The sequence below is a fragment of the Vicia villosa genome, unplaced genomic scaffold (genome assembly GCF_029867415.1).
Source record: "Vicia villosa cultivar HV-30 ecotype Madison, WI unplaced genomic scaffold, Vvil1.0 ctg.002425F_1_1, whole genome shotgun sequence".
NCBI classification, from domain to species: Eukaryota; Viridiplantae; Streptophyta; class Magnoliopsida; order Fabales; family Fabaceae; genus Vicia; species Vicia villosa.
Window position 1 is genome coordinate 240,469 of NW_026705923.1, and position 24,152 is coordinate 264,620.

At 33.7% G+C, this 24,152-nt stretch overlaps 2 protein-coding genes, 1 long non-coding RNA gene and 1 pseudogene across 4 annotated transcripts; 3 read left to right on the top strand and 1 right to left on the bottom strand.

The window, feature by feature from the left end:
* Window positions 1-626: 626 nt before the first annotated feature.
* LOC131638799 (glutamate receptor 2.9-like) lies at window positions 627-10,423 on the top strand. Of its 2 annotated transcripts, none has more exons than XM_058909347.1 (5): window positions 627-1,354; window positions 6,799-8,105; window positions 8,177-8,474; window positions 8,574-8,971; window positions 9,286-10,423. In XM_058909347.1, exons 1-5 carry the CDS (start codon window positions 1,075-1,077, stop codon window positions 9,778-9,780), a joined length of 2,778 nt encoding a protein of 925 aa, XP_058765330.1. In that variant the 5' UTR covers window positions 627-1,074; the 3' UTR covers window positions 9,781-10,423. The 2 variants fall into 2 exon arrangements, with proteins under 2 accessions (XP_058765330.1, XP_058765329.1); XM_058909346.1 differs by having other exon boundaries at window positions 8,574-9,033; window positions 9,286-9,443.
* On the bottom strand, window positions 9,298-12,796 carry LOC131638801 (kelch repeat-containing protein At3g27220-like). The gene is made up of 6 exons (XM_058909348.1): window positions 12,358-12,796; window positions 12,042-12,271; window positions 11,661-11,831; window positions 11,027-11,132; window positions 10,461-10,667; window positions 9,298-10,224 (listed from the first exon to the last, which is right to left on the bottom strand). The coding sequence occupies exons 1-6, from the start codon at window positions 12,700-12,702 to the stop codon at window positions 10,057-10,059; spliced, it is 1,227 nt and encodes a 408-aa protein (XP_058765331.1). The 5' UTR covers window positions 12,703-12,796; the 3' UTR covers window positions 9,298-10,056.
* Window positions 12,797-12,996: 200 nt separating this feature from the next.
* Window positions 12,997-15,775, top strand: LOC131638805 (uncharacterized). Its single transcript, XR_009294774.1, has 4 exons — window positions 12,997-13,041; window positions 15,037-15,080; window positions 15,170-15,218; window positions 15,311-15,775. It is a non-coding gene; the product is annotated as an uncharacterized LOC131638805 (long non-coding RNA).
* Window positions 15,776-16,992: 1,217 nt separating this feature from the next.
* Window positions 16,993-18,569, top strand: LOC131638803 (stromal cell-derived factor 2-like protein; annotated as a pseudogene).
* The last annotated feature ends 5,583 nt before the right edge of the window (window positions 18,570-24,152 follow it).

Genomic DNA, 24,152 nt, shown 5'->3' on the forward strand with positions numbered 1-24,152 from the left:
TTAATATTTTTTAATTTCAAAATAAATTACCGGTTAAAGATTAATAGGGATTTACCTGCGGTTTTTAATTCCTGAGATTTTACCTACGAATTTATTATTATTCATGAAGGTTTTAGCTGAGGATAATAATCGGCAGAAAAAACCGCAGAAAATGGCTTTCCTTTCCTTGCAGATTTTTGGTTTAAATCCGCAGGAAGATAGATTACTTCTAGTATTGTATATACCAAGTTAAAGTCTAATGGTTTGACGGTAACTATATTTACATGGAATTCTAAACTTTAACTGAGTTTCTATATCATTCTACATGAAAGACGTGTATTGAAAAGAAACTTGTAAGTGAAAATGACACCTTTTATTATAAGTGTCATTATTTTAAGAATGAGTTAAAACTTAGGAAAATGTATTGTAAGAAAGAAAGAAAAAATCAAAGATGGGTGTAACTTGGAAAGTTCCCTGATAAGACTGACTCAAACCAAAATCGTTTTTTAAGCTGCAGTGATTACTTTGATCTGAATATAGAACTGCATTACTCATGCATAGTCTTCCGTTGACTTTTCTCTATTCAAACATTCTAGTTTATTTATCATAGAATTTAGAGTAACTAGTTCAACTGATGTACATAATAAGCTACTCGACAAATAATATATGTACAAGACCGTTTCAATTTTTTGGAGGCACCGTGTAGATTAGTCATAGTTCAACTATGATAAAGTAATTAGAGGTCCTGTTTAACCTCATTTTAACCGTGGCAAAGATTTACGAGGCCCTATTTAATTATGATTTAACTGTAAAAAATTTGAGACCCTGTGCGATAGCCCGTCTGGCACATCCTCAAAGACAGTCCTGTGTACCAGTATATGGAAGTTTTTTACAAATATATTGAGGAGACTTAGGAAGAAAAAAAAAGTTTTATTCTTTCTCCTAACTAATAGGCTACAAATTGAATATTCAAGTATTATTGGAGAAGGATTGAAAGGAATCATAGGAAAGTTACAGAGATGAGGTTTATTAATACTCATGCACAAAGTCAATGACTCAATTTTATGACACTCTTTGTCTCTGGATATTTCTGGAATGGGGAGGAACTCTTCATTGCAACTCATTATCTGCTTCAATATTGTTTTGTACTTGTTGGCATGGTCAAGAGTGCAAACAAGCCACTCCTTAGTGCTACAAAGAACTACTATTATGAGCATAGGTGCTGTGCTTGATTTGACTTCGTTAATGGGGAAGCAACAGAAGATAGCAATGGATATTGCAGTGGAAGAATTCAACATTGACCAATTCAGCTCTTTCAATATAGATTTGCAGATAAAAGACTCGCATAGAAATTCTGCTCAAGTGATTGCAAGTGGTAACTTCCTTCCTTCCAACTTTTTGTCATGTTGCAGCATAAAGAATCACATTATCTGTCTCATTACTTGTCATGTCTATCATGTCGCATGAGTTTTTTTTGCCCAATTTCATCCATATATAGTTGTTACCAAATTAAGTTGCACAAATTTATTTTTGATATAATGCACGTGATATTTCATAACTTACATGTTTATCATCCTTAATATAGTTTTTAGTTGGGACAAATGAAAAGGGAGGGATTCGAACTGTCTCCTCACTCTTAGGGTGTGTTTGGTTCGAGGTAGAGCGAGGGAAGGAGAGAGGAGGAGAAGGGAGGGAATATTTAAAATGAAATGTGTTTGATTTAATTTTTAGGAGGGGAGACGAGGGGAGGGGAGCAAAATCCCTCCAAGTGACACTTTTTGCATTCTCCCGAATCGGAGGGATTCGGAAGGGAGGGGATGGGATCTGAGTTTTAATATTAATTAAATTAATATATTTACTAAAATATCCTCAATTTTATTTTATTATTATAAAAATATTATTTTCTTTCATGTTTCTAATTTTCTTTTTGTGATTTTTTTATCTATTGCTTCCAAGCCTTCCATCAACTTATTATAATTATTCTTCACCTTCAAATTATTTTTTATTTTTTTACTTAATAAAAATTATAACTACTATAATTTTTTGTGTTTTATTATAATTTATTTTATGTATTCAAAAGTTGTTATCAACGCATAGTTTATTTTGTGTAGAGAGTTATAATACGAATCAAGTGTACTCAATTTTTTTAATATTATAGTATAAGTTATGACTTTTTAGTCACTCAGTTATACAAATATTATTTCCAAGAAAATAATTATGAAATTTTTATAATTGAATATCATATCACTTATATAAAATTACAAGGATAAAATTGTAAATTATTATTAAAATCCCTCCCCTCCCCTCGTGAACCAAACATATTTTTAAACGAAATCCCTCCCCTCCCCTCGTTTGAACCAAACATATATATAATTACAAAAAATCCCTCCCCTCCCCTCCCCTCCCCTTCTCTCCATTAAAATCCCTCCCATCCCCTCCCCCTCATTTGAACCAAACAAACCCTTAGTATATTATGGACTCGAATGTTCTACCTTAATCACTTCATCCTTACACACTTCGTATTTGAGGGACTTTGGACTAGAATGTTTTTGATAGACACTAAAAAAAGACTCGATCCACCAACTCTCCAATCTTTAAGTAACGAGACGATTACTTGGGAAGTAGATGGAAAGATCACATGGCGAGCATGTGATCTAGTATAACCCACTCCCTCTCATGGGGGACTAGGATACGTCCTAAGCGAGAGGAATAAGACTCCATCAAGAAATAATTGAAGTTTTTGTAGGACTATTTTCACTTCCAACATAATAGGGTGACTAACTCCAATCATTCCTTTAACAAGTCATATCCAGAAGACGTGTAACTACTTTTGTGCGTTAGAACTGGTCTGCTCACTTCCTTCTCCATCACAGTTCTTATCTATAAATACTCAGCTAGGTAATTCAATAAACCATCCATTTTAACATATTAGAACAAAATAAATCTTCTCGTGTATCTTACCTCATATAAGGTAGGATCATTTGTACTCATCGCAAGTACAGTTGACGTCCACCATATGACCCAAAAAAACTAACTCGGACCATACACTTATCTAAAATACTTGTTGGTATGATCGTTGTTCCACAATGGTGAGACGTGGCGTCAACAGCAATGAGAGAGAGAGTGTGTGTGTTCAACTTAAGTCAACGTGAACGTGAACGCCTCTACACTTATCTAAGATGGCATTATAGGCACCACTAACTCAGTCAACATGAACGCCTCTACTCAGTCAACATGAACAGAGTGTCTTCGATCTCAGTGCTAATTGCTACAAATGAAGAATTTGAGAGAGAGAGAGAGAGAGAGAGAGAGAGAGAGAGAGTCTGTGTGTGTGTGTTCAACTTAAGTGCAACGTACTTTACGATGCTTCGTCCAAGAGTGAAGTATTGTATTCTTAGTGAGATTTATAGCGCTAGTATTAATGCATTTTATCGGGACAGTTCCGAGATTAACTTTATTGATGAAGGGGCCTTCCTTTGACTAATAAATTTTTAAACCAAGAATGTATCAAAGCTCCCCCATCATAGACATTTGAATTTTTTCTGCATCATATTAGAAAAATCCTTGCACAAAGACTCGTTAGTAGCATCGAATATAATATCATTGACAAATATTTTCACAAGTAAAATGGCATGCTCGGATTTTTTAATGAAAAGCGTTGTATCAACATTTCCTCTTTGAAAAATATTTTCACAAGTAAAATGTCATGCTTAGATTTATTAATGAAAAGAGTTAAATCAACATTTCCTCCTTGAAAAATATTTTCAAACAGAAATTTTCTCAAACGATCATATCAAACTCTAGAGGTTTGTTTTAAATAGTAGAGTCTCTTTCAGCTTGAAGACATTATTATGAGAAGAGAAGTTTTGAAATTTAAGGAGTAAGAACTCGCTCTTTACATCTATTTGGAAGAATTTAAAATTAAAAAATGAATGAAAAAGCTAAAAGCATCCTTATGGTTTCTAATCTAGCTACATGATCATAGGATTCATCAAAACTTATGTCTTTCTGTTGATTGTATTCTTTCGCAATAAGACAAATTCTCAGAAATTATTTCTCTCAAATTAATTTAAATTTTCTTAAAGCAAAAGACTAATGTTCATCAATAAGAGCTTCATGGACGTTACTCGGCTCAGTTCGGGAAATGAAATGTATAAAATTACATATCTGGTTAAGGGAGTGTCGAGTGGTTATCCCTTAAAAAATCCCATATGACGTTCTTGATTAGATGATCTTTTGTTGTCCTTCATCCCTTGGGTTGATCTTGATTGCTTATTTCTATGACTTAATCATTATTTTTATCTTCAGTTTGATTTTTGTCTTTCCTTTAATCATTTTCTTGATTCTTTTATTGGTTTTATCTTGATCTTGTCTTGACTTTTGCTTTGATCTTGGTCTTCTAAGAGAGTGTTCTCCATAATACATGCACAATCGACCAATTTTACCTATATCAACTTGGGGTTAGTTTCATCAAAGGTGATACGGACTTATTCTTTATAGTGATAGTTCGTTTATTAATGATTCTAAAACCTTTACTAGAGGTGTAATATCCTAAGAATAAACTTCATCAGCTTTAGCGTTGAATTTGCTAAGGTTGCCCTTTCTGTTATTAAGGACAAAGCACTAGCATATAAAAATATAGAGATGAGAAATATTAGGCTTCCTTCCGTTGTATAATTCATAGGAGACATCTTCAAAATTAATTTTAACTAGATATGATTCATCACATAGCAAGCAATACTTATTACATCAGCTCATACATATTTAGGAAGACTGGTTCCATTAAGTGACCTTGCTAGCTCTTCAAGAGATATATTCTTTGATTCCACTACCCCAGTATTTTAGGAGTTCGTGGAACAAATAAAGTGTGCTTTTTTTTCATTCTCATTGTAAAATTTCTTGAATTTCATATTTTGAAATTCACTTATGCGGTCACTTTGGGTATAAGCAATGCTTAAGCCTTTTTCATTTTTGATAACTTTGGTCAATTTCTAAAAGGCATAGAACACATCTTTTTTATGAGATAAGAAAAACATCTAGGTATAACCAGAATAGTCTTCCACTATTACAAGGGCATATTAATTCCTGCCAAACCTCATGGTTCTTAATGGGGAAAAAATTCATATACAAGAGTTGTAAAGGCCTATTTGTAAAAAAAAAAATTAATTTAAAGGGGCCTTTATTTTCTTACCCTTTAGTATGCACCACACAACCGATTCTTTTAAGCTACAAGCTAACTTAAACAAATGGGCTAAATAAACAGGCCCAACTCGACATGCTAACAATCTTAGCATTTCGACTGTTGTATGCTTGAGCGCACTTCGACATTAGCATGCAGGACTTCGACATCAGCATGTGAACAGACTTTGACAACATGCTTAATCACTATCGAACCAAGAAGCTATCCTTCTTGAGACTAGAGTTTGATCTAAAACCTCACAAATCTCCAGCTTGGAACAAACTCTAGAACACCAAGGGAACAAACTAGCTTTCTTCATGCAGCTTTATCAACTGCATGCAGTGGAAGAACTTGAAACTTGGCAATGTCTTGGTGATCATATCACAACATTATGATTTGTCGAAACCTTTAGCACTTAGACTTCTCCATGCTCGATTATTTCTCTAACGAAACGCAGTCTTACATCGATATGCTTGATTCGCTCATGATAAGTTGAATTATTCAACAAATGTATTGCACTTTGGCTATCACATTTAACAATGATTCCTCGACCTTGAAGTTTCAGCTCCTTCGCAAAACCTTCAAACCACAATGCTTCTTTCACAACTTCAGTGGGGGCAATATATTCCGCTTCAGTGGTTGATAAGACAACAACCTTCTAAATTGTCGCTTTCCAACTAACTGTTGTGCCAAGCATAGTGAAAATATATCCAGAAATATATTTTCTGGAATCCATACAACCTGCATAATCAGAGTCGACAAATCCTTCGATTTCTACTTTTCTATCATCACCACATGCTCCATCATAAATCAGGACTCTACTTAGAGACCCATTTATCTACCTTAGAATTCACTTCAATGCTTGTCAGTGCGTCTTTCCAAGACTCACTATATACCTTCTTACAAAACTTACTGCATATGCAATGTCTGGCATATTACAAACCAAGTGCAACATCTATGGAGTTGCTATATTCAATTAACATCCCCACAATCAAGTGCAACATGATAGAATAAAACATATTGAAGTTGCTATACACTTCATAAGAAAATGAGAAAAAGGTTCATACACTGACAGTGTAAAATTATTTTACACTGTCAACCAATCACAACCTTGTATCAGAATAAATCACACTTTAAATTAAAAGTTCTTTTAATGACAAGGCACTTTGTTAGTTTTCTATTGGATGACAGTGTAAAATAATTTTACACAGTGCATATAAATTAAACTCTAAGAAAATAGATATATAACGGCCTAATTTGTAGTTTATGCATCTCTTTTCAAGATAGGCTTGCATATCATCTAATTAAAGGGTTGAACAAGAATAACTTTGAAAGGATTGTTTTTAAATCCATAGCTATTTATTTACTTAAAGTATTATAAATTATGTATTTTTATTATTAGTAGTAATTTATATTCCACCCATTAATCTATTAATCAGACTCATTAAGTTAAAATATCCTACATAAATTAATACGTATACTTTGAAATATATAATTCAGTTTTCAGTAAGCATAATGGTGTAAAAATTAAATGAAAACTATTTTGGTATTAAAACCTCCCTCATATCAACCAAACATATCATAAAATATAAATATTATCCATGGGATGCTGATTCTAACACCAATATGCTTTTATATAGTTATGGAACTCTCACAGAGCAACCAAGTGCAAGCGATCATAGGAACTATTACGCACAACGAAGCAACACTTGCAAGTGAATTCAGTGGCACCATAAACACCATTCCTATCATGTCTCTAACTTCATTTTCAGCCAGACCAGAATTACTATCTCCTAGATTGCCACATTTCATCCAAGTAGGGGATGATATTAACCTTCATATGCAATGCATATCAGCAATTGTAGGAGAATTCGGATGGAAAAAGGTGACAGTAATTTATGAACTTAATAACGACTTTTCATCTGATCCAGGGATACTACTTAGCCTCTCTTATTCTCTTAAACTTGTTGGTTCCGAAATTGATAACCATTTAGCTTTCCCGTCTTTATCCACTCTTTCAGACCCGAAAACTACAATTGAAAATGAGCTTCATAAGCTGAAAAAGAAGAGTAATAGGGTCTTCTTGATTGTTCATTCTTCTTTAGAGTTGGCTAACATGCTTTGTGAGAAAGCAAAGCAAATAGGTTTGATGGAAAAAGGTTCTGTATGGATTATCCCAAACGAAGTTGCTGGTCTTCTTGATTCGGTTAACTCTTCTGTTATCTTCAACATGCAAGGCGTTGTTGGATTTAAAACACACTTCATTGAAAAGAGTGAGGCTTTTAGAGAGTTTAAGTTCAAATTCCAGAGAAAATTTTCTCTAGAATACCCTGAAGAAGATAACATAAATCCAAGTATCTTTGCACTTCAAGCGTATGATGCAACTAAGGCTATTGCTAAGGCTGCAAATAAATCATCACAGGGAAAATTCAGCCTCACAGAATTCTCAAAAATGACTTTTTTGTCCAATAAATTTGAAAGACTAAGTGGAAAGACATTCTCGAAGAAGAACGGACAATTGTTGCAATCACCAACTTTCAACATAATTAATGTGATTGGGAAAAGTTATAGAGAAATGGCATCTTGGTCTCCAGCGCTTGGTTTTTCCAAACATATTGTTAACCATAATAAGGTAATGGAGATAAGGGCAAACAATGATGATTCTGATGGAGTTTTCAAAACAGTTTATTGGCCGGGAGAATTGCAATCAGTTCCTAAGGGTCATAATAATGAACAAAGGTCATTGAAAATAGCAATACCTTCAAATGGTGCTTTTACTCAGTTTGTGAATGTGGAATATGATCAGGGAAACAATGAACCTAAAGTCACTGGTTTCTCCGTCAGTGTCTTTAAAGCAGCTGTCAAACGTTTACCTTATGTTTTAAATTACAAGTTTTTTCCCTTCAATGGATCATATGATGAAATGGTTGATCATGTCTACAATAAGGTATGGTAACTACTAACTAGTTTATCGGTGCTTCTGCTTAACACAAATCTAACATTTTGTTTTTGATGCAGACATTGGATGCTGCAGTTGGCGATACGTCAATAGTGGCATATAGATATCATTTAGTGGAATTCTCACAGCCTTATATTGAATCTGGCCTACACATGGTGGTTACTGAACAACCAGCAAAATCAAAAGAAACATGGATGTTTTTGGCTGCCTTTACAAAAGAGATGTGGTTGATGATGACAGCTATGCATGTTTTTGTGGGATTTGTTATTTGGTTGATAGAAAGGGAAGTAAATGAAGATCTAAGGGGATTTGGGTCCATGCTATGGTTTTTAGTCACTGTACTATTTTATGCACACAGTAAGTCCTCTAACAAGACAATTTTGTAGGGTTGAGTTCGGCATAATTCATAGCTTTGAAAAGCATAATCCTAATTCATTGTACGTTTTCAATATGCAGGAGAACCAATAAGAAGGCCCTTAGCTCAAGTTGTACTGACACCATGGTTATTCGCTATTTTCATTGTGACAAATAGTTTCACAGCAAGTTTGACGTCTATAACTATTTCACAAGTAAAGCCATCTGTGTTAGATATACAGACCCTTAAAGAAAGAAATTCTCCAATTGGTTGTGACGGAAATTCCTTTATTATCAAGTATTTGACCGAAGTACTAAATTTCAAGCCTGGGAATATAAGAAAAATAAATTCCATGAGTGACTACCCTGCTGCCTTTGATAACAAGGAAATAGAAGCCGCCTTCTTCGTCGCACCTCATGCTAAAGTCTTTCTAGCAAAGTACTCGTGTAAGGGATTTATCAAAGCAGGGAATACTTACAGGCTTGGTGGCTTTGGTTTTGTGGGTTTCTCTCCTCTCATTGTCACTGAATTTTTGACATGTTTGGTAGAAGTGAAATTGGGGTAATTAGATTAAAATTTTAGACCCAACAGATGTTTCCATAAACTAAATCTAACATTAAAACACTCACTAAGTTACATGACATTAGACACAAGGTCTTAGAAAATGGTTTGTGACCTATTTAACCACATTTTTCTATAATATAAAGAACCAGTACTGCACCTGCAATTTAAAACCTTAGCTATGCATGCTTTTCTTAATTCTTCAAAAACTGATCCAACTCTTATGTTACATTGTGTGGTTTCAAACCATAGGTGTTTCCAAAAGGCTCAAGTCTAGCTGCCGACATATCAGAGGCATTGCTGAGTATGATAGAGAGTGGAGAAACAGAACAACTAGAAAAAGAAATGTTGAATGGGATAGAAAATGAAGGCAAAGCAAATTGTTCTGATTTAGCGAGCAAGGGAAAAAATAATTCATCGATAGGCCTTCCGCCTTACCTTGGTCTGTTTTCGATCTGTTCTACTGTCACTATTCTTGGTTTGTCATATTACGTGATTTGTTGGTTAGTGAAGAATGTAGAAACTTTGGCAAGCCACGCAGTTTTAACATTAACACAATTATGGAGAATATGGAGATGGACAACCAATATTTTTGCTAGGTGCTGTTCAAAAATGCAATCAAGGACCATGAGAAGAATAGGCAGCTGCACAGAAACAAGAAATGCAGAAGAGAATGTCACTGATAGCCAGCAAATCCCAGTGGTGGTTGAGCTTGTTGATACTGTACTGGCTGCTCATGCTTCATGAACTATACATTATGTTCATACTGCTGTAAAAATTAGTTTATTACTGCCAAATATTTTAAGATTTTGGACACTCACTTTGCTTAGATACTATGACAGGTGCGATTGATGTTATGTAACGACTAATGTGGTACAAAGATAAAGAAGCATTCGTAAAGAGTTCAATCCAATATCTATTAAATTATACCTATCCTATGTACACAAAGTTGCCCAACAAATAATTTGTATTGTGACCCAAAAATTGGAAGCAAATTGATATGGGCGCCTTGATGAATTCAAACTATGACAAACTTAATTTCGTTCTCCACGTCTCTCCAACAACCTTTCTGGGTTGTGGATTATCCGGTCCTCTGTCCCTCTGTCCTGATGTAAAGTATAGCCATCCATCCCAAAATCCAGCTAATGTTGTTTTCACTCGGTATGGAAGTTTTCCGATCACTGACCATTTCTGCATTCAATAAGAAAACCATTTCAGCTTACTTGAAATGCCCAACTGTGATCATTTTTAACCGTGAACAAAATGAGACACATGTACAATTTATCAGGTCAGTATGAACAACAGAATGTCATAATAAACTACAAGACCCACAGATAAGTCAGAAATATCTGTTATAGAATGGTCTAAGAGGTATTAAAGGATAAAAAGAAATGCATAACCAAAATATGTTAAGAGCAGAAGAGTACCATAGAGTCTAAGTTAAATTGGAAGACCTCTCCAACCAGCATCATCCTTTTCGTAACTGGGTGCTTTTCTGTTGTACCTCCAGTAATAATAATTGAATTGTTGACAATTACCCATGCACACTCTATATGGGAGTTTGGCTTTGGCATAGGTGGCAAAACTTTCCATTTCATTTCATCATCCAGCATATAAACATTTCCATAGACCACCTGAAATTTTATAAATTTTAAGGCCACAAAACTAAAGCATCGCGGGAAAATTTAATATTAAGAATTCAATGTATGTTAGTCTCTCATGTATATTAGGTTTTTTTTTCCCAATGAGTGGGAATATAAGTCATGAGTTTACAGCACTCACACACCTTGTGCACTAACCACTTGCACTAGACCCCAATAGCATCATATATATTAGGTGTCACAAAAGAGGTGTATTTATGAGAAAGATTATATACAAGTTACAACATTCTATCAAATTCAATTACCTTTTTCATATCTTTAAATTCAACTATTGAAACTACAATATGCAACTGAGAACTCATTTATGTAACAATAACCAAAGAAGATGATACCTCATGTCTGCGTGAACACTTGAATATTGGTGAACCCGGTTTAGGCATGAAATCACCCTCTTGTCCACCGATAACGTAAAGGTGATCATTGACCACAATGCAAGCCCTACACCAAATAAGGTGGAGTTTAGATAAAAGCCTAAGAATTTCCTTTCCTAGACAACAAATATTGTATCACTTTTCAAGTAATCCTTTCAAAGCTTCATAGGTTTGTACTTTGTAGTGACCCAGGTTTGGTTTTCTTAACATGGATTTCTATTTAAATATTTAAAAGTGGTATTTTATTAACATCTTCAGCAGAAGATGCCATGGTGTATGTGTATAACCAAAATATCAAATCAAAATCTCCACCAATTTTCCCATTGTATAGATAGAGTCAATCATAGTTATCACTATCTTGATTTGATACAAAACTATATCTAATCGATACAAGTCACTAGTGTATATCTATTTCAAACATCAATTTCTGAGTCATGTTAATGAGATTCTATTCACTAAGTAAATCTTTTGATTCGTGATTTGAAGTCAAACTTACATTGTCTTGTATTACTTGAATTTAATGAGAACAAACATTAAGGTTAACCAATGAGCAGGCATAAAGATCTAACTACAAGCATATAGGCAGTGTAGTCACCTATGTGGTCCACCGCGTGGAATAGGAATTTCAGTCCGCCATTGTTTCTCCAAAGCTTTCCCATCCTTTACAGCCAAACTCCAATGATCTAAGGCAGGTGTATGGCGATTCTCCTTGCCACCACCCATGACATGGAGTCTTCCCCTCCACAATTGAGTTGCAGGAGCATACCTGAAAATACATTAATTAGCTTGGTGCGTGGATATTAACGGTGGGCGGTCCATGGTCCGATCGATAGGCTCTGATACCATATTAGAGTTTGACCTAACTCATCCTTACAAAACCAGTTCGTAAGGTGAAGAGTGTCCCTCTATATATACTGCTCTATCTCCAACCAATATGGGACTTTAGGATCTTCCTAATAAAGAGGAAGAGGCGTACCTGGGGAAAGGCAATGGAGGCAAATTATCCCATTTCTTTGTGATGGTATCCAACACAAACACAGTGGAAATAGGTCCTCTGCATTGTGGACCATACTGTCCAGAGACTATATATATGTACCTCTCATCAGTTGCAACTCCCAAATGTGAATGAGCCATTTCTTTTGGTGTATCAAATTTATCTACCCACTTATTGCTCCTGAAATCAAACACATCAACATGAGAGTGCACCTGTAAAGTAAGAAACACAAAGTTAGCTACTCGTAAATCATCATGGTTACTAATGAGATATAAAATTGTGACATGAAAATACTTACATGATCAAGATTGGCGTATCCTGAAAAAACATAAAAAAGATTTTGGATCTGAATAGAATAACCATCTAAACGAGGCACGGGAGCCGAATCCATTTGCTCCCAATTCCATTGAGGAGCAGGTATATCAGCAAATGTAGCGGAAAGAAATCTCTCGGGAGTTTTATGAGGTGGAGTAATTGTGCTGTTAGGGATATCGATGAGCCAATTGGAAGTGATGGATATGTGAGCGGAAGAGTGGAAGATGTGGTTGGCGATGAAAGCGATGGCAATGAATGTTGAGAGAGAGAGGAAGATGGTGATGATGATTTTGGTGGAGAATGTGTGCTTAGAGTGAAACCTGGCCATTGGTTAGAGATTGTATGAATGGTAAATGTGTTGGCCATTTTTATTTATTCTTGTTGTTTGGGGGAAACTGTGGGAGATGGAGGATGAGAATTGAGAAGGAGAAAGGAAGGAAGTATATTGGCTTTTCAGAGGAAAGGAAACAAAACAATGGTTGCGCGCCAATGGTTTTCGTTACTCATTGTTTTTTAAACAGAAATACTTTGACACTTTATTTTACACTTACACCGTATAAAATACAGTACGATGCATTAATATTAATCAATTTTTTAATAGTTTTTCTCAGTACTTTGGAATCCGTGTATCACTAAACCAATTGCATACAGGGTGTCAATTACAGATGTAAGCTTAGCATAGCTCTTTTATGAGAATTTAACTTTCCACTCCTAAAATTAACCCCGTCACTAGCTCAAAGCTATGATTTTATCATTATATTTTTTATTAAATTTATTAATTTTCAAAAAGTTTATGCTTTTACTGGAAATTTGGGGAGTATTCCAAAAATTTTGAAAAAATTTCCGTGAATTTTTACTAGAAATTTCAAAAAAATACTGGAAATTTTGAAATACTTTTTAATATATTTTACAAAAAAAAAAATTGTGATACCATAAATTTGAAATTTCCGGTATGTATAGAAAATTTGAAATTTCCGATATGTACAAGAAATTTTAAATTAACTAAAATTTCCGATATGATATACCGGAAATTTCCTAATAACTGAAATTTTCGATATTTTTTGCAAAAAAAAAAGTGATATGTATTGGAAATTTGAAATTTTTAATATACCGAAAATTCTTTGTATCCCAATATTTTTCAACAAGAATAAAATTAAATTAAAAAAATATGAGAGTGGCCGATTAAATTTAAAGGATGACAAGTTAATTTTTTTTTTAGTAATGCTATTCTTACACCCATATTATACACCAATACTTACACCAAACACTATTCACCATATTTATACGGTGAACAGTGTTTTTAAAAAAAATAGTAATTTTTATTTTTATTTTTAAAATTAAGGACGACATTGTTCATGTACGAACGTGCATTAACCAACTTCATTACTGCATTAACAAATTTTTTACACTGCATTAACCAAGTTTGATGACTGCTAAAAATTATTTTTAATACCTGAATGTTGCATTAACCAACTTCATTACTGCATTAACCAAGTTTTTAGATTGCATTAACCAAATTTGGTGACTACTGTAAAGTACTGTTCATGGGTGTAAGAATATTATTACTCAAATTTGGTTAATGGAGTGTAAAAACTTGGTTAATACAGTAATGAAGTTGGTTAATGCAACATTCAGGTATTAAAAATAATTTTTAGTAGTCACCAAACTTGGTTAATGCAGTGTAAAAACTTGGTTAATGCAGTAATGAAGTTGGTTAATGCAACATACAGGTATTAAAATAATTTTTAGCAGTCATCAAACTTGATTAATGCAGTGTAAAAACTTGGTTAATGCAGTAGTGAAGTTGGTTAATACACGTCCGTACATAAACAGTGTCGTCCGTAATTTTAAAAATAAAAAAATCTTTTTGATAAATATTATTATTTTATTTTAAAAAACACTATTCACCGTATAAATACGGTGAACAGTGTTTGATGTAAGTATTGGTGTATAATATGAATGTAAAAATAGCATTACTCTTTAAAGAAACATATTATAGAAGAAGCTGCAAAATGAAAATAACTAAATTTATCGGCTAATAGTTTCCGTTCATGATTTCTTAGACTTTTTTATGTTGTTTAAAACTTTATGTAATACTAGTAAGTATTAAGTTATTATCTAGGTTTCCATCGTAAAAGTCATTTGTATTTGCATTTGGATATGTATTATAATGAATGGAATTTGAATTGGTATCTACTATCTACCCAATACTGAGAAATTGCCCAAACTGTCCATTTTGCCCTTCCCTTATAATTTCTTTACCCATAGAAAAGGTTAATCATGTAATTAACAAAATAAAAAAAAAAGAACATGCCAAATGTTGTGTTCTCATTGGTCACTTTTTTCAATTGTTGTACTTGCATAAACCATTTCTCTTTCTCTCTCTGCGTTTTCTCTCTCTTTCCAGTTTTCACATTCCAACTTTTTTCTAAACCCTAGCTGCCAAAACTTTTCCCTTCTCTCCCTCTCTCCCATTTTCTTTCTTCTCATATCTTTTTGTCTTCAAACCCTAGTGCTGCGGAAACTCTCTGTGAAATGGAAGAAAAAGTGAACTCGCAAATGCATAAACCCATAGCCACAAAAATATTCGTCTCTGATTTTATGGTATGGTAGAAACTCATCTTCATCCCTTCCAAATCTCTGATTCTTTTTTCTTTTTCAGTTTTTTCAGGATTTGTACTTCGACATGGCTGAAAATAACTCAAGGTATGTTCCTTCTCGATTTTCCAGTCATTTTAGTTTTTATGTTGTTTTGGTTTTCATGTTTTGATATCCTTGAACTCAACTATTTATAGTTTTCCAAAAAAAATCACAGGTAGCAAACCTGACTGCACAGATCTGATGGTTAGTTCATATTTTTGTGATTAAAGTTGATGACATTTATTAGCAGGAATAGTGTCTCGGCTAATTATTATTTTTCATTTGATAACAACAAGCTCTTAAATGATATGATGATGTGCTTCAAGATTTGGGTGTGAGGAATAATTCTCAGGTTTGTTCTGCAGAAATGTGTAAGCAATTTATGTTAAGCAATCATTTTACATAAAGAAGGTACTACTTTATGTTAAGCAATTTGTTGTTAACACCTCAAACAAAATATCTTTGTAATTCTACAATTGTATTGTAAGAAAACTGTACTAGCAGAGTTTGTAAATATGTAAGCTTTGTATTTTATGAGTATAGTATGTTAGCTACCATTTTGTTCGGATACAGTAACAGATTTAATACTTAAATAGAGGCTATTGTGACTTAAATATTATTGTTACACAATAATTGATGTTATACTTAGTATGACATTCAGTGCTCGAATCTCCTCGCTAATCGGGAAGGGTACAATGCATTAGAAAAGTGAAGTTGCTTGGAAAATGGACGAGTCTGAAATTTGTCTGTGATACCATAAGTTGTTTATTTGGAGAATAACTTTTTTTAGCTAGCTTCTTTGATTTGGTAAAAGGTTTATTATAGTAAAAAAATGGTTTCCTCCATGTTGAGAATCAAGATAGACTTTTCAAGAGACTTTGTCAAAAATGTTCTAACCAAGGGGAGGATAAATACAGAAACGACCTACTTTGGAAGTACATGAGCTGAATCTATCTTGTCATCTCTCAAACAAGTCAAAATTTCATTTGCATCAGTAGAACTAAAACAATAAGATGTGATCCAGTTCAACAAAATTATTAATGAGGATGAATTGCATGTTTCGAACTGAATAGATGTTGGAAAATCTCCTCCTTTACACATATATCTCTATCATCTCTATTGATTGAACACATCCTTCGGTGTTAATGGGCAAAAGATGAGGGTTCAGGGTGTGAGGAATTATCATTAATTTTATAGTCGTTGCGGAATTATCGTTGAATGATGTCATGCTTGCTTTCACAACTTCATTTATTGAGCCACTACTTGTGATAGATTTCGTTACCCAACTGCTGAATAGGAAAGTCTTATCCAGACCTCTGTCTGATACTGATCGGGTTAAAGTCAGATTTGCCAATGCCATTTATCTATAAAAAATATCTATTGTTATTTTACAATTCTTCATTACTCTTCACGATGTCAACAAACATCATGAGCTTTACATGCCCTTATTGTTGGATCAGGATTTCGCCCATTGTCTAAGATTCCCTACCGCTTTCCTCTCGTGGGATGTTGCTGATTATCCGAAAATACTAGCTAGGCAATTGGCTTGGTCAACCTTTACCTGACCAACTATTGTATACAAATTTTGTTATTATTATACACTAACTTTTTATTGAAGAGTGATTTCAATGTAAAGCTTTTGGAAGCATAATTTTCCGTGGTGCTAATGACATTATTGTTTGATTGATCTTTCAGGCCAATTTTGTGTTCGAAGCAGAGGAAGGTGTTCATGTTTCTATTGTTGTGCAGCCTTATGGTGATTATTTTATGTGTTCTTTAAGTGCCATTGTTTCTTAAATTATAGGTTAGTATATAACTAATATATGTCCTGTTGAGTTTGCACCGATAGTTTGCACTGATACGCAGTGTATTGCTTACCAATAGATAGTATTTTATTTTGTGATTTTAATAGATATGTAAAAAAGCTAATGTAATTTTATTTTTCTATAAACTTTACTAATAACTTTTTTGAGCTTCAGTTTCATAGGTTTATGAATTCATCACTTCTACCCTTGAATTTGGTTCAGCTGCTGCCCCTGCTCTGATTGCATTGTTAAAAATGGATTTGTGGCTTTCAGTCGACGAGTTTCTTGTCAAGGTAAATAATTATTTCAATAACAGTGTAAATGTCTCTCTTCCATTTGTGTATGTTTCTAACAGTGTTATCCTTTTGTGTCACTCTTTAATGGGGTATATTAGTTACATGAATTGGCGGGTTTGATTAGAATGCATTTCAAATCAGGTTGAACCAACCCGTGAATTGGTGGGTTATGTTCCAACCATTTGAACTGACCAATTGACGGGTTATTTTAATCTCATCTGTCTTACGTTCATTGTAGACATGTTAATGTTCCAAACTTATTTCCATGCATGTCATGTAACAGTCCTAGAATTGAGTTTTGAAAGTCTATCTACCATAAAAAAACTCTTGTATTTACTTGTGTTTACATTGCATATACTCATTAACCTAAACAATGACGACTATCAACTTTATGCATCTTTTGCCGCATAATCAACCCATAATTTATTCTCCAGCTCTTGCTAATTTGGTGCTTTATATGTGGTATCAGACCAATTATAAAACCTAGAGGTCCTATGCATTTTTCCACTCTGATTTCTTTGCATTCTTTTCAACCATTTTAGTGTTTCAGTATTTCTTCAAACTTGTCTTATATTTTTGAGTTGAAAATAGGTCAGCTGCTTTGGTGGAGAAAATGATTCTGACACTAGGGACTATTGGAGGTAACTTGGTTTTTTATGGACAATAATATAACTAGATCACTATATTCTAGAAAGTGCTGATATTGGTTTTATTTTTGTTAGGCTTTTTATAGAAGGAAGTGGAAAGACTTGGAAGCAGGATCAAAAGATTCGGCTTCAGCATGTTGACACTTCAGGCTATCTACATAGTCATGATAAGAAATAGAATCGGATTGCAGGTGGACAGCAGGAGGTGAGTAATTACCTGGAATCTTAAAATTTCCTTTGGTCTTTCGCAAATATTTTATTGAATTGCAGATCAGCAGCGATGTCCAGACGATGTCATATACCCTAGAAAATTTTGGATACTTGACTTGCTGCTTTTAGTTGTCATTTGTTGTTAGGCACTTAAATGTTAGTTTTTTGTGTTTTTGGCGTGCATTGCTAATAATGATGTCGATAATGATATCATCTACCATAGTTTTTTTTTAATAGTGATCCTGATATTTTATTTTTTATGCAAGTATAATATTGGAAGTGAATTATCATTATTGATGGCCATTTATTGTATTTAACTAGGTTTGTGGTGTTTGTGAAAAGCGCGCTGACAATATCTGGTTGGCAGCTGAAGGTGTCTATCTTCCTGTTACTGAAAGCAAACAAGTTGAGTAGTATCAATATTTTGTCCAATTAGGATCGATTATGTGATTGGTTGGCTAGCATGGGTAGTGATAATAGAGGCAGATTGTTGAAGGGAAAAATATACGTGAGCACTCTTAGGATGATATAATGATAGAAATATTGTCATAGGTTTCACTTTGTTATGAAGTACTGCAGGTCCTTCTCCCTGCATAAATACTTCTGAAATAATTATTTCAATAACAGTGTAAATGTCTCTCTTCCATTTGTGTATGTTTCTAACAGTGTTATCCTTTTGTGTCACTCTTCAAAAGTGCATTTAAGCTTAAATTTGAATCAAATTAATAATTTATTTATTTCACGGGTCACTATCAATAGAGTCCTTATATTAATTTATATAATCATTAATAAACATTAATAAAATTGATTTTTTTCCATGTATAAATAATTTACATAATCATTAATAAAATTGCTTAGAGTGACATTTACGCATATTATTCAAAATAAACTACATCAAATATTCGAATACTCGTGCGGCAGCACGGGTCTCTTACTAGTTTGATAATGTAATGATGTTGTATGGAATTGATATTGATTGTCCTATTATTATCTCATTGACATTGTAAGATAATAAAGCCCTGGCAAGTTTAAGTCATTCCATGATTGCAATTACTGTAACACCCCAATTCTACCCAAAGCATTTAGGCAAGAAAATATCAGAGTATTAAAATTTCATACAACACAATTAGGATGTTACACCAAGTAACCAAGAAACACCTAGAAAACAAACGGCCATCAACGATGCCAAAATCATACAACACCTGCCTATAAAACGATACATAACACACGGAAGATATGAACATAAAAATGTACGTATAGCTCTCACTCTCAAAGAGGAGTTTTCCAAAATAAAGTGTTTACAATACACACCAGCACATCATTGATGGAATAAGGTGCGACACAACAAGGGGGGTTGGATTGTGTCCCTTTTAAAATTTATCTTAGTATTTAAAAAGGTTGCCTTTAATAAGAAGAAAGTGATTAGTGAGGTCTTTAGAGATTTAAATAATTAGTGTTAATGTGTGTGATAAAGTATAGTGTATGAATAATATAATAACAAGACAATAAATAAAGAACACAAGAAAACTTATCCTGGTTCACCAACTTGGCTAGTCCAGTCCCCACACCCTGTGAGATTATCCTTTATCAAATACTTCTTACACTAGCTTTTTCTTCTATGTATTCTTAGCCTCACCAGGCTTACACTTCTGAATGGTATAGCTTACAGATAGCTTACAAAATGATTGGTTTGTATATCTAAGATATACTTTGTGATTTTAGTAGGTTTACAATAAGTTCCTAAATACTCTCCATATGGCAGTGAGTATTTAAATATAGAATGTGTATGATAACTCTTAATATATTTTGATCACAACTTGGCAATGAGAGCTAAAGGTAATATGTGTAGAGAGTGTGATTACTATGTGTTTGAGAGCTTTGTTTTTCTTTGTATGCTTGTGTATTTTCGGTGCATGAGAATGAAGCATAAGTCTTGTATTTATAGAGCAAAGCAAAGTGAGAAGGAAGTGCCGAGAGTTTCTCATGAGAAGTGCTGGCAGCTTTGGACTTGGTCTTGGCTTGACTTGGTACTGCTGACAATCTGCAAGTTCTGACATTTGACCATTTCAACAAAGACTTATTCTTGGAAAAGTAAATCTGGAGGAGTAACTCTGGGACGAGTAACTCTGGGACAAGTAACTCTGGGACGAGTAACTCTGGAACACGTAACTCTGGGACTAGTAACTCTGAGACGAGTAACTCTGGAACACGTAATTCTGGAGAGTAACTCTGGGACTGTCATTCTGAAGAGTAACTCTGGGACCATAATTCTGGAGAGTAACTCTGGGACTGTCATTCTGAAGAGTAACTCTGGGACCATAATTCTGGAGAGTAACTCTGGGACTGTCATTCTGAAGAGTAACTCTGGGACCATAATTCTGGAGAGTAACTTGTTTAACTTCTGAGAATCCATATGTTCTTAAAGCTTTGTTCTTTGTCAGCTCAATCTTGAATCATCATTTTAACTTTTTGTTTGATAGAGACCATAAATTATTTAGATGATTAATTGATGAAATCACTTTGGAGTTTCTTTAGATAAAATAGTTTGTAATATTCAAAACATTAACAGAATATGTTTCAACAATCATCACATATACATGTTCAAAAGAGTCATATACAAATAAATAACAACAGACTCCCGACTCCCCGGTGTTACGTATCAGAGCAACCGACAAGACCAATTGGAGAACTACCTCTTCCAAAGGACTCCCAAAGCGGCTAATCTGCAGGATGCCACTCAAGCATCAAATCAGCAGAAGGGTGAGAATATAATTCATAATGAAAAGCATGAAAAATATAGTAATGCCAACAAGTATCATCAAGAATCATACAACAAGGTAATCCACTCATCTAACCACAATCGATATATAAGTAATGCGACACATGAATGATAACATAAATTATAAGGACAGACAATGATGAATGAGACTCGACTATGCATATGCATGTGGTACCAAATCCGGAGTAAACTCCTCCTTGTCATTATGACAAATACACCTTGCCGAGCATTATGCTAGGACTTCTTTCCCTCAGGAAAATACACCTTTGTCAAGCAGTAAGCTACGACTAACCGTCATCGAGCATTTCGCCCCCACTGATGACCTCTTGCCACTCGGGCAAATACACCTTTTTACCGAGCATTAAGCTCCCACTGGTAATAATTGCCAATTCAGGCCACCTGTTAATAGCATTCCGCCATTAACGTATTGAAATGTTATGCTGTGCAAATATATGACTCTATTATATGACAACAACATCATCAACAATATAACACGGTCACATACTCACGTTACACCGTTTATATTCTATCCAAAAGGATACATCACCAATTAATAACATCGTTATCAATTATATCACATCATAATTACCACACAGGCATTAGTAAGCACACAACACACATTCACCGTCAAAACATACTGGCCACATTGGCATAAATGATCGCATAATTGCATCACATCAAATTAATATTGGCCATCGGCCCACAACTTCATCAATACATCATCAACAAGTTGTAATAACAACAATTCAACAATGATAATACATCATTCTCATAACAACAATTACTTGCCATAAGGCCACACATCATGTTAACAACAAACAACCAAACATCGTCACATATCAAGAATGAACATTCATTAATACATAACACATACGAACATGATTTCATGTTAATCCACACATCAACAACAATTGCAACCAAGCACTATGATTATCTACCAATCATATCGCGCATATAAACAATTATGTGTTTTCATCAACAACAATTACAACCAATCAATCACAAGTTAACCAAGCCTATAACATCATATAGAACATCTAACTAGCTTCCTAACGCTTCGAACGGCGTATAAAACGGAGTTACGGATAAAAAGTTACAAGGTTTCAAAGTTTGGATAATTGAACATACTACACATTTCATCACTTGATCCTAATAAAAATAATAGGAGACTACATACTATGAATCATTTTATTAGATCATAGTATAGTTCATTGCGTTAGCTTTCCAACGCTTCGAACGGCGATAAAATCGGAGTTACGGTTCAAGAGTTACGATCGTTACAAAATCTGCCAAAAATGGAAAAAAAAGTTGTAGGTCGACGCATGGAAATCATAGGTCGACGCATTGAACTCCTGCCACCCTCGGGTATGCGCACGCTGACCCAATAGGTCGACGCATTCATCAGAAAACCCAGATTTTTGCCTTTTAGGCTGCACAGGTCGACGCAAACCTCTGTGTAGGTCGACCTAAGCTTCGTAGAAACCCTAAAATCACCATTTCCACTAACTAAACCCTTATAAACATTTCTCTAACACCTATACATAATTATAACATCAATACAACACATACATACCATTAAAACAACCTAACATCAAACTTTTCATGGTTGATTCATCAATCTTTCTCAAAACCTAACATTTTCTTCAAACTCAATCAAGCCATGGAAATGGAAAAGAAAGCATGATCAATCATCATAACACAACAAGGATATCATTTAATCATCATACAATCATACCAAACAAACATAGATCAAACAAAGACCACACAAGAAAGTTATGGAAATTGAACAAGAAGAAGAAGAACAAGAACAAGAACAAGACTATAAGAGTCATACATTCAAGATAAATTAGATTTACCCCCTTACCTTGGTTTGATTCTTCATCTTCTCCAAAAACCCCTTCTTCACTTTCTCTCCATTTTTGCTCTTCTTCTATTCCTCTTCCTTTTCTTTCTCTCTTCTTTCTGGTTTTTCTCTCTTTCTATTCTCTCTTATCTCTTTTCTATCTCCCCCCACTACTTACTATTCACACACAAAATATCTCACTTTACGGTCCAAACTCAATTGCTCAGAAAAACCCCAAAACGCCGAATATTACCTTAATAATATTTCTAGTACCAAAAATATGAAAACCTTCAATTAAATATTAGTCCGCCATCCCGAACTAATACCAACTGAAATGACTCCAAAAACGGTAAAATTCCAATAAACGTCACAAACGTCCAAATTAAGCATATACTTATTTTTCCGGGCGTTACAATTACAACAGGAGATAAACGAGAATTCTCTCAAATGTAGGGGTAAATGTGCATCTTATAAAACACCAGAATTTTTGTAAAAGCCGTAACTTGAGTTTTCGGACTCCGTTTGACACGCTGTTCGAAGTATAGGATAGCTAATACAATAATTCATACCCTAATGGAGTAAAATAAGTTATAGGACATAATTTCCTAGTATTTGTTTTATGATGAGATAATGATACCTTGTGATGAATTAAAAATAAATATGTTTTTATTATGAAGTTGAATCAACCGTGTCTTGTCGTTATTTGAATTGCGTGTGATGATATGTGTATCTATCATATAAGAAAATAAAATGTTCTGGAAATACTAACATTGCCCTTCTGGTTCCACGGATTGCCACGTGGATGGCCTAACTGAATTTCTTTATTTCCTTGCACGATATCCGCTGAAATTCAAATGACTTCCCTTTTTATTCCTTTCTACTCTTTATGTTCCAACTTTTCAATCAAATAATATAATATTTCACCTTTCTATTACCTTCCCAATGCAACTTTGTCTAACCTCATTCTTGGCTTGCATATTGCAAGAAATATAGATCTCACGGATCTCTATTCACTTATATGTTTTAATATAATTCATTAGATAGAATTCATTCTCTATGTAATATATATTTACAAGCAAATTTAAAAAATCTTATGAAGTGTTAGAAAGAAGTTAAAATCCAATAGATAAAAAAATTATAAATATTTTAAAATTAAATTCAAATGAGTTCAATAGTTCAAAGTTCTAACAAATTTATAACTTGTGAAGTGTTAGAAAGAAGTTAAAATTCAATAGATAAAAAAATTATAAATATTTTAAAATTAAAAATTCAAATGAGTTCAAATGAGTTCAATAGTTTAAAGTTCTAACAAATTTATAACTATTTTGTTAAAGTGATCATGTTTAATTTTTTATTTTATCATTAAATATTCATAAATTTTTTGTAAATATTTATAGTTATTAGTGATATTTGTGAATATTTATATTGGTCATATTGGATTTATCATGTTGGTAATTTACTACATATTTATTTTTAAATATTTTCAGGTATTAGTGATTTTATAATAACAATTATATATTACCAACAAAACCTTATCGAATGATCTAAGATAAGAATA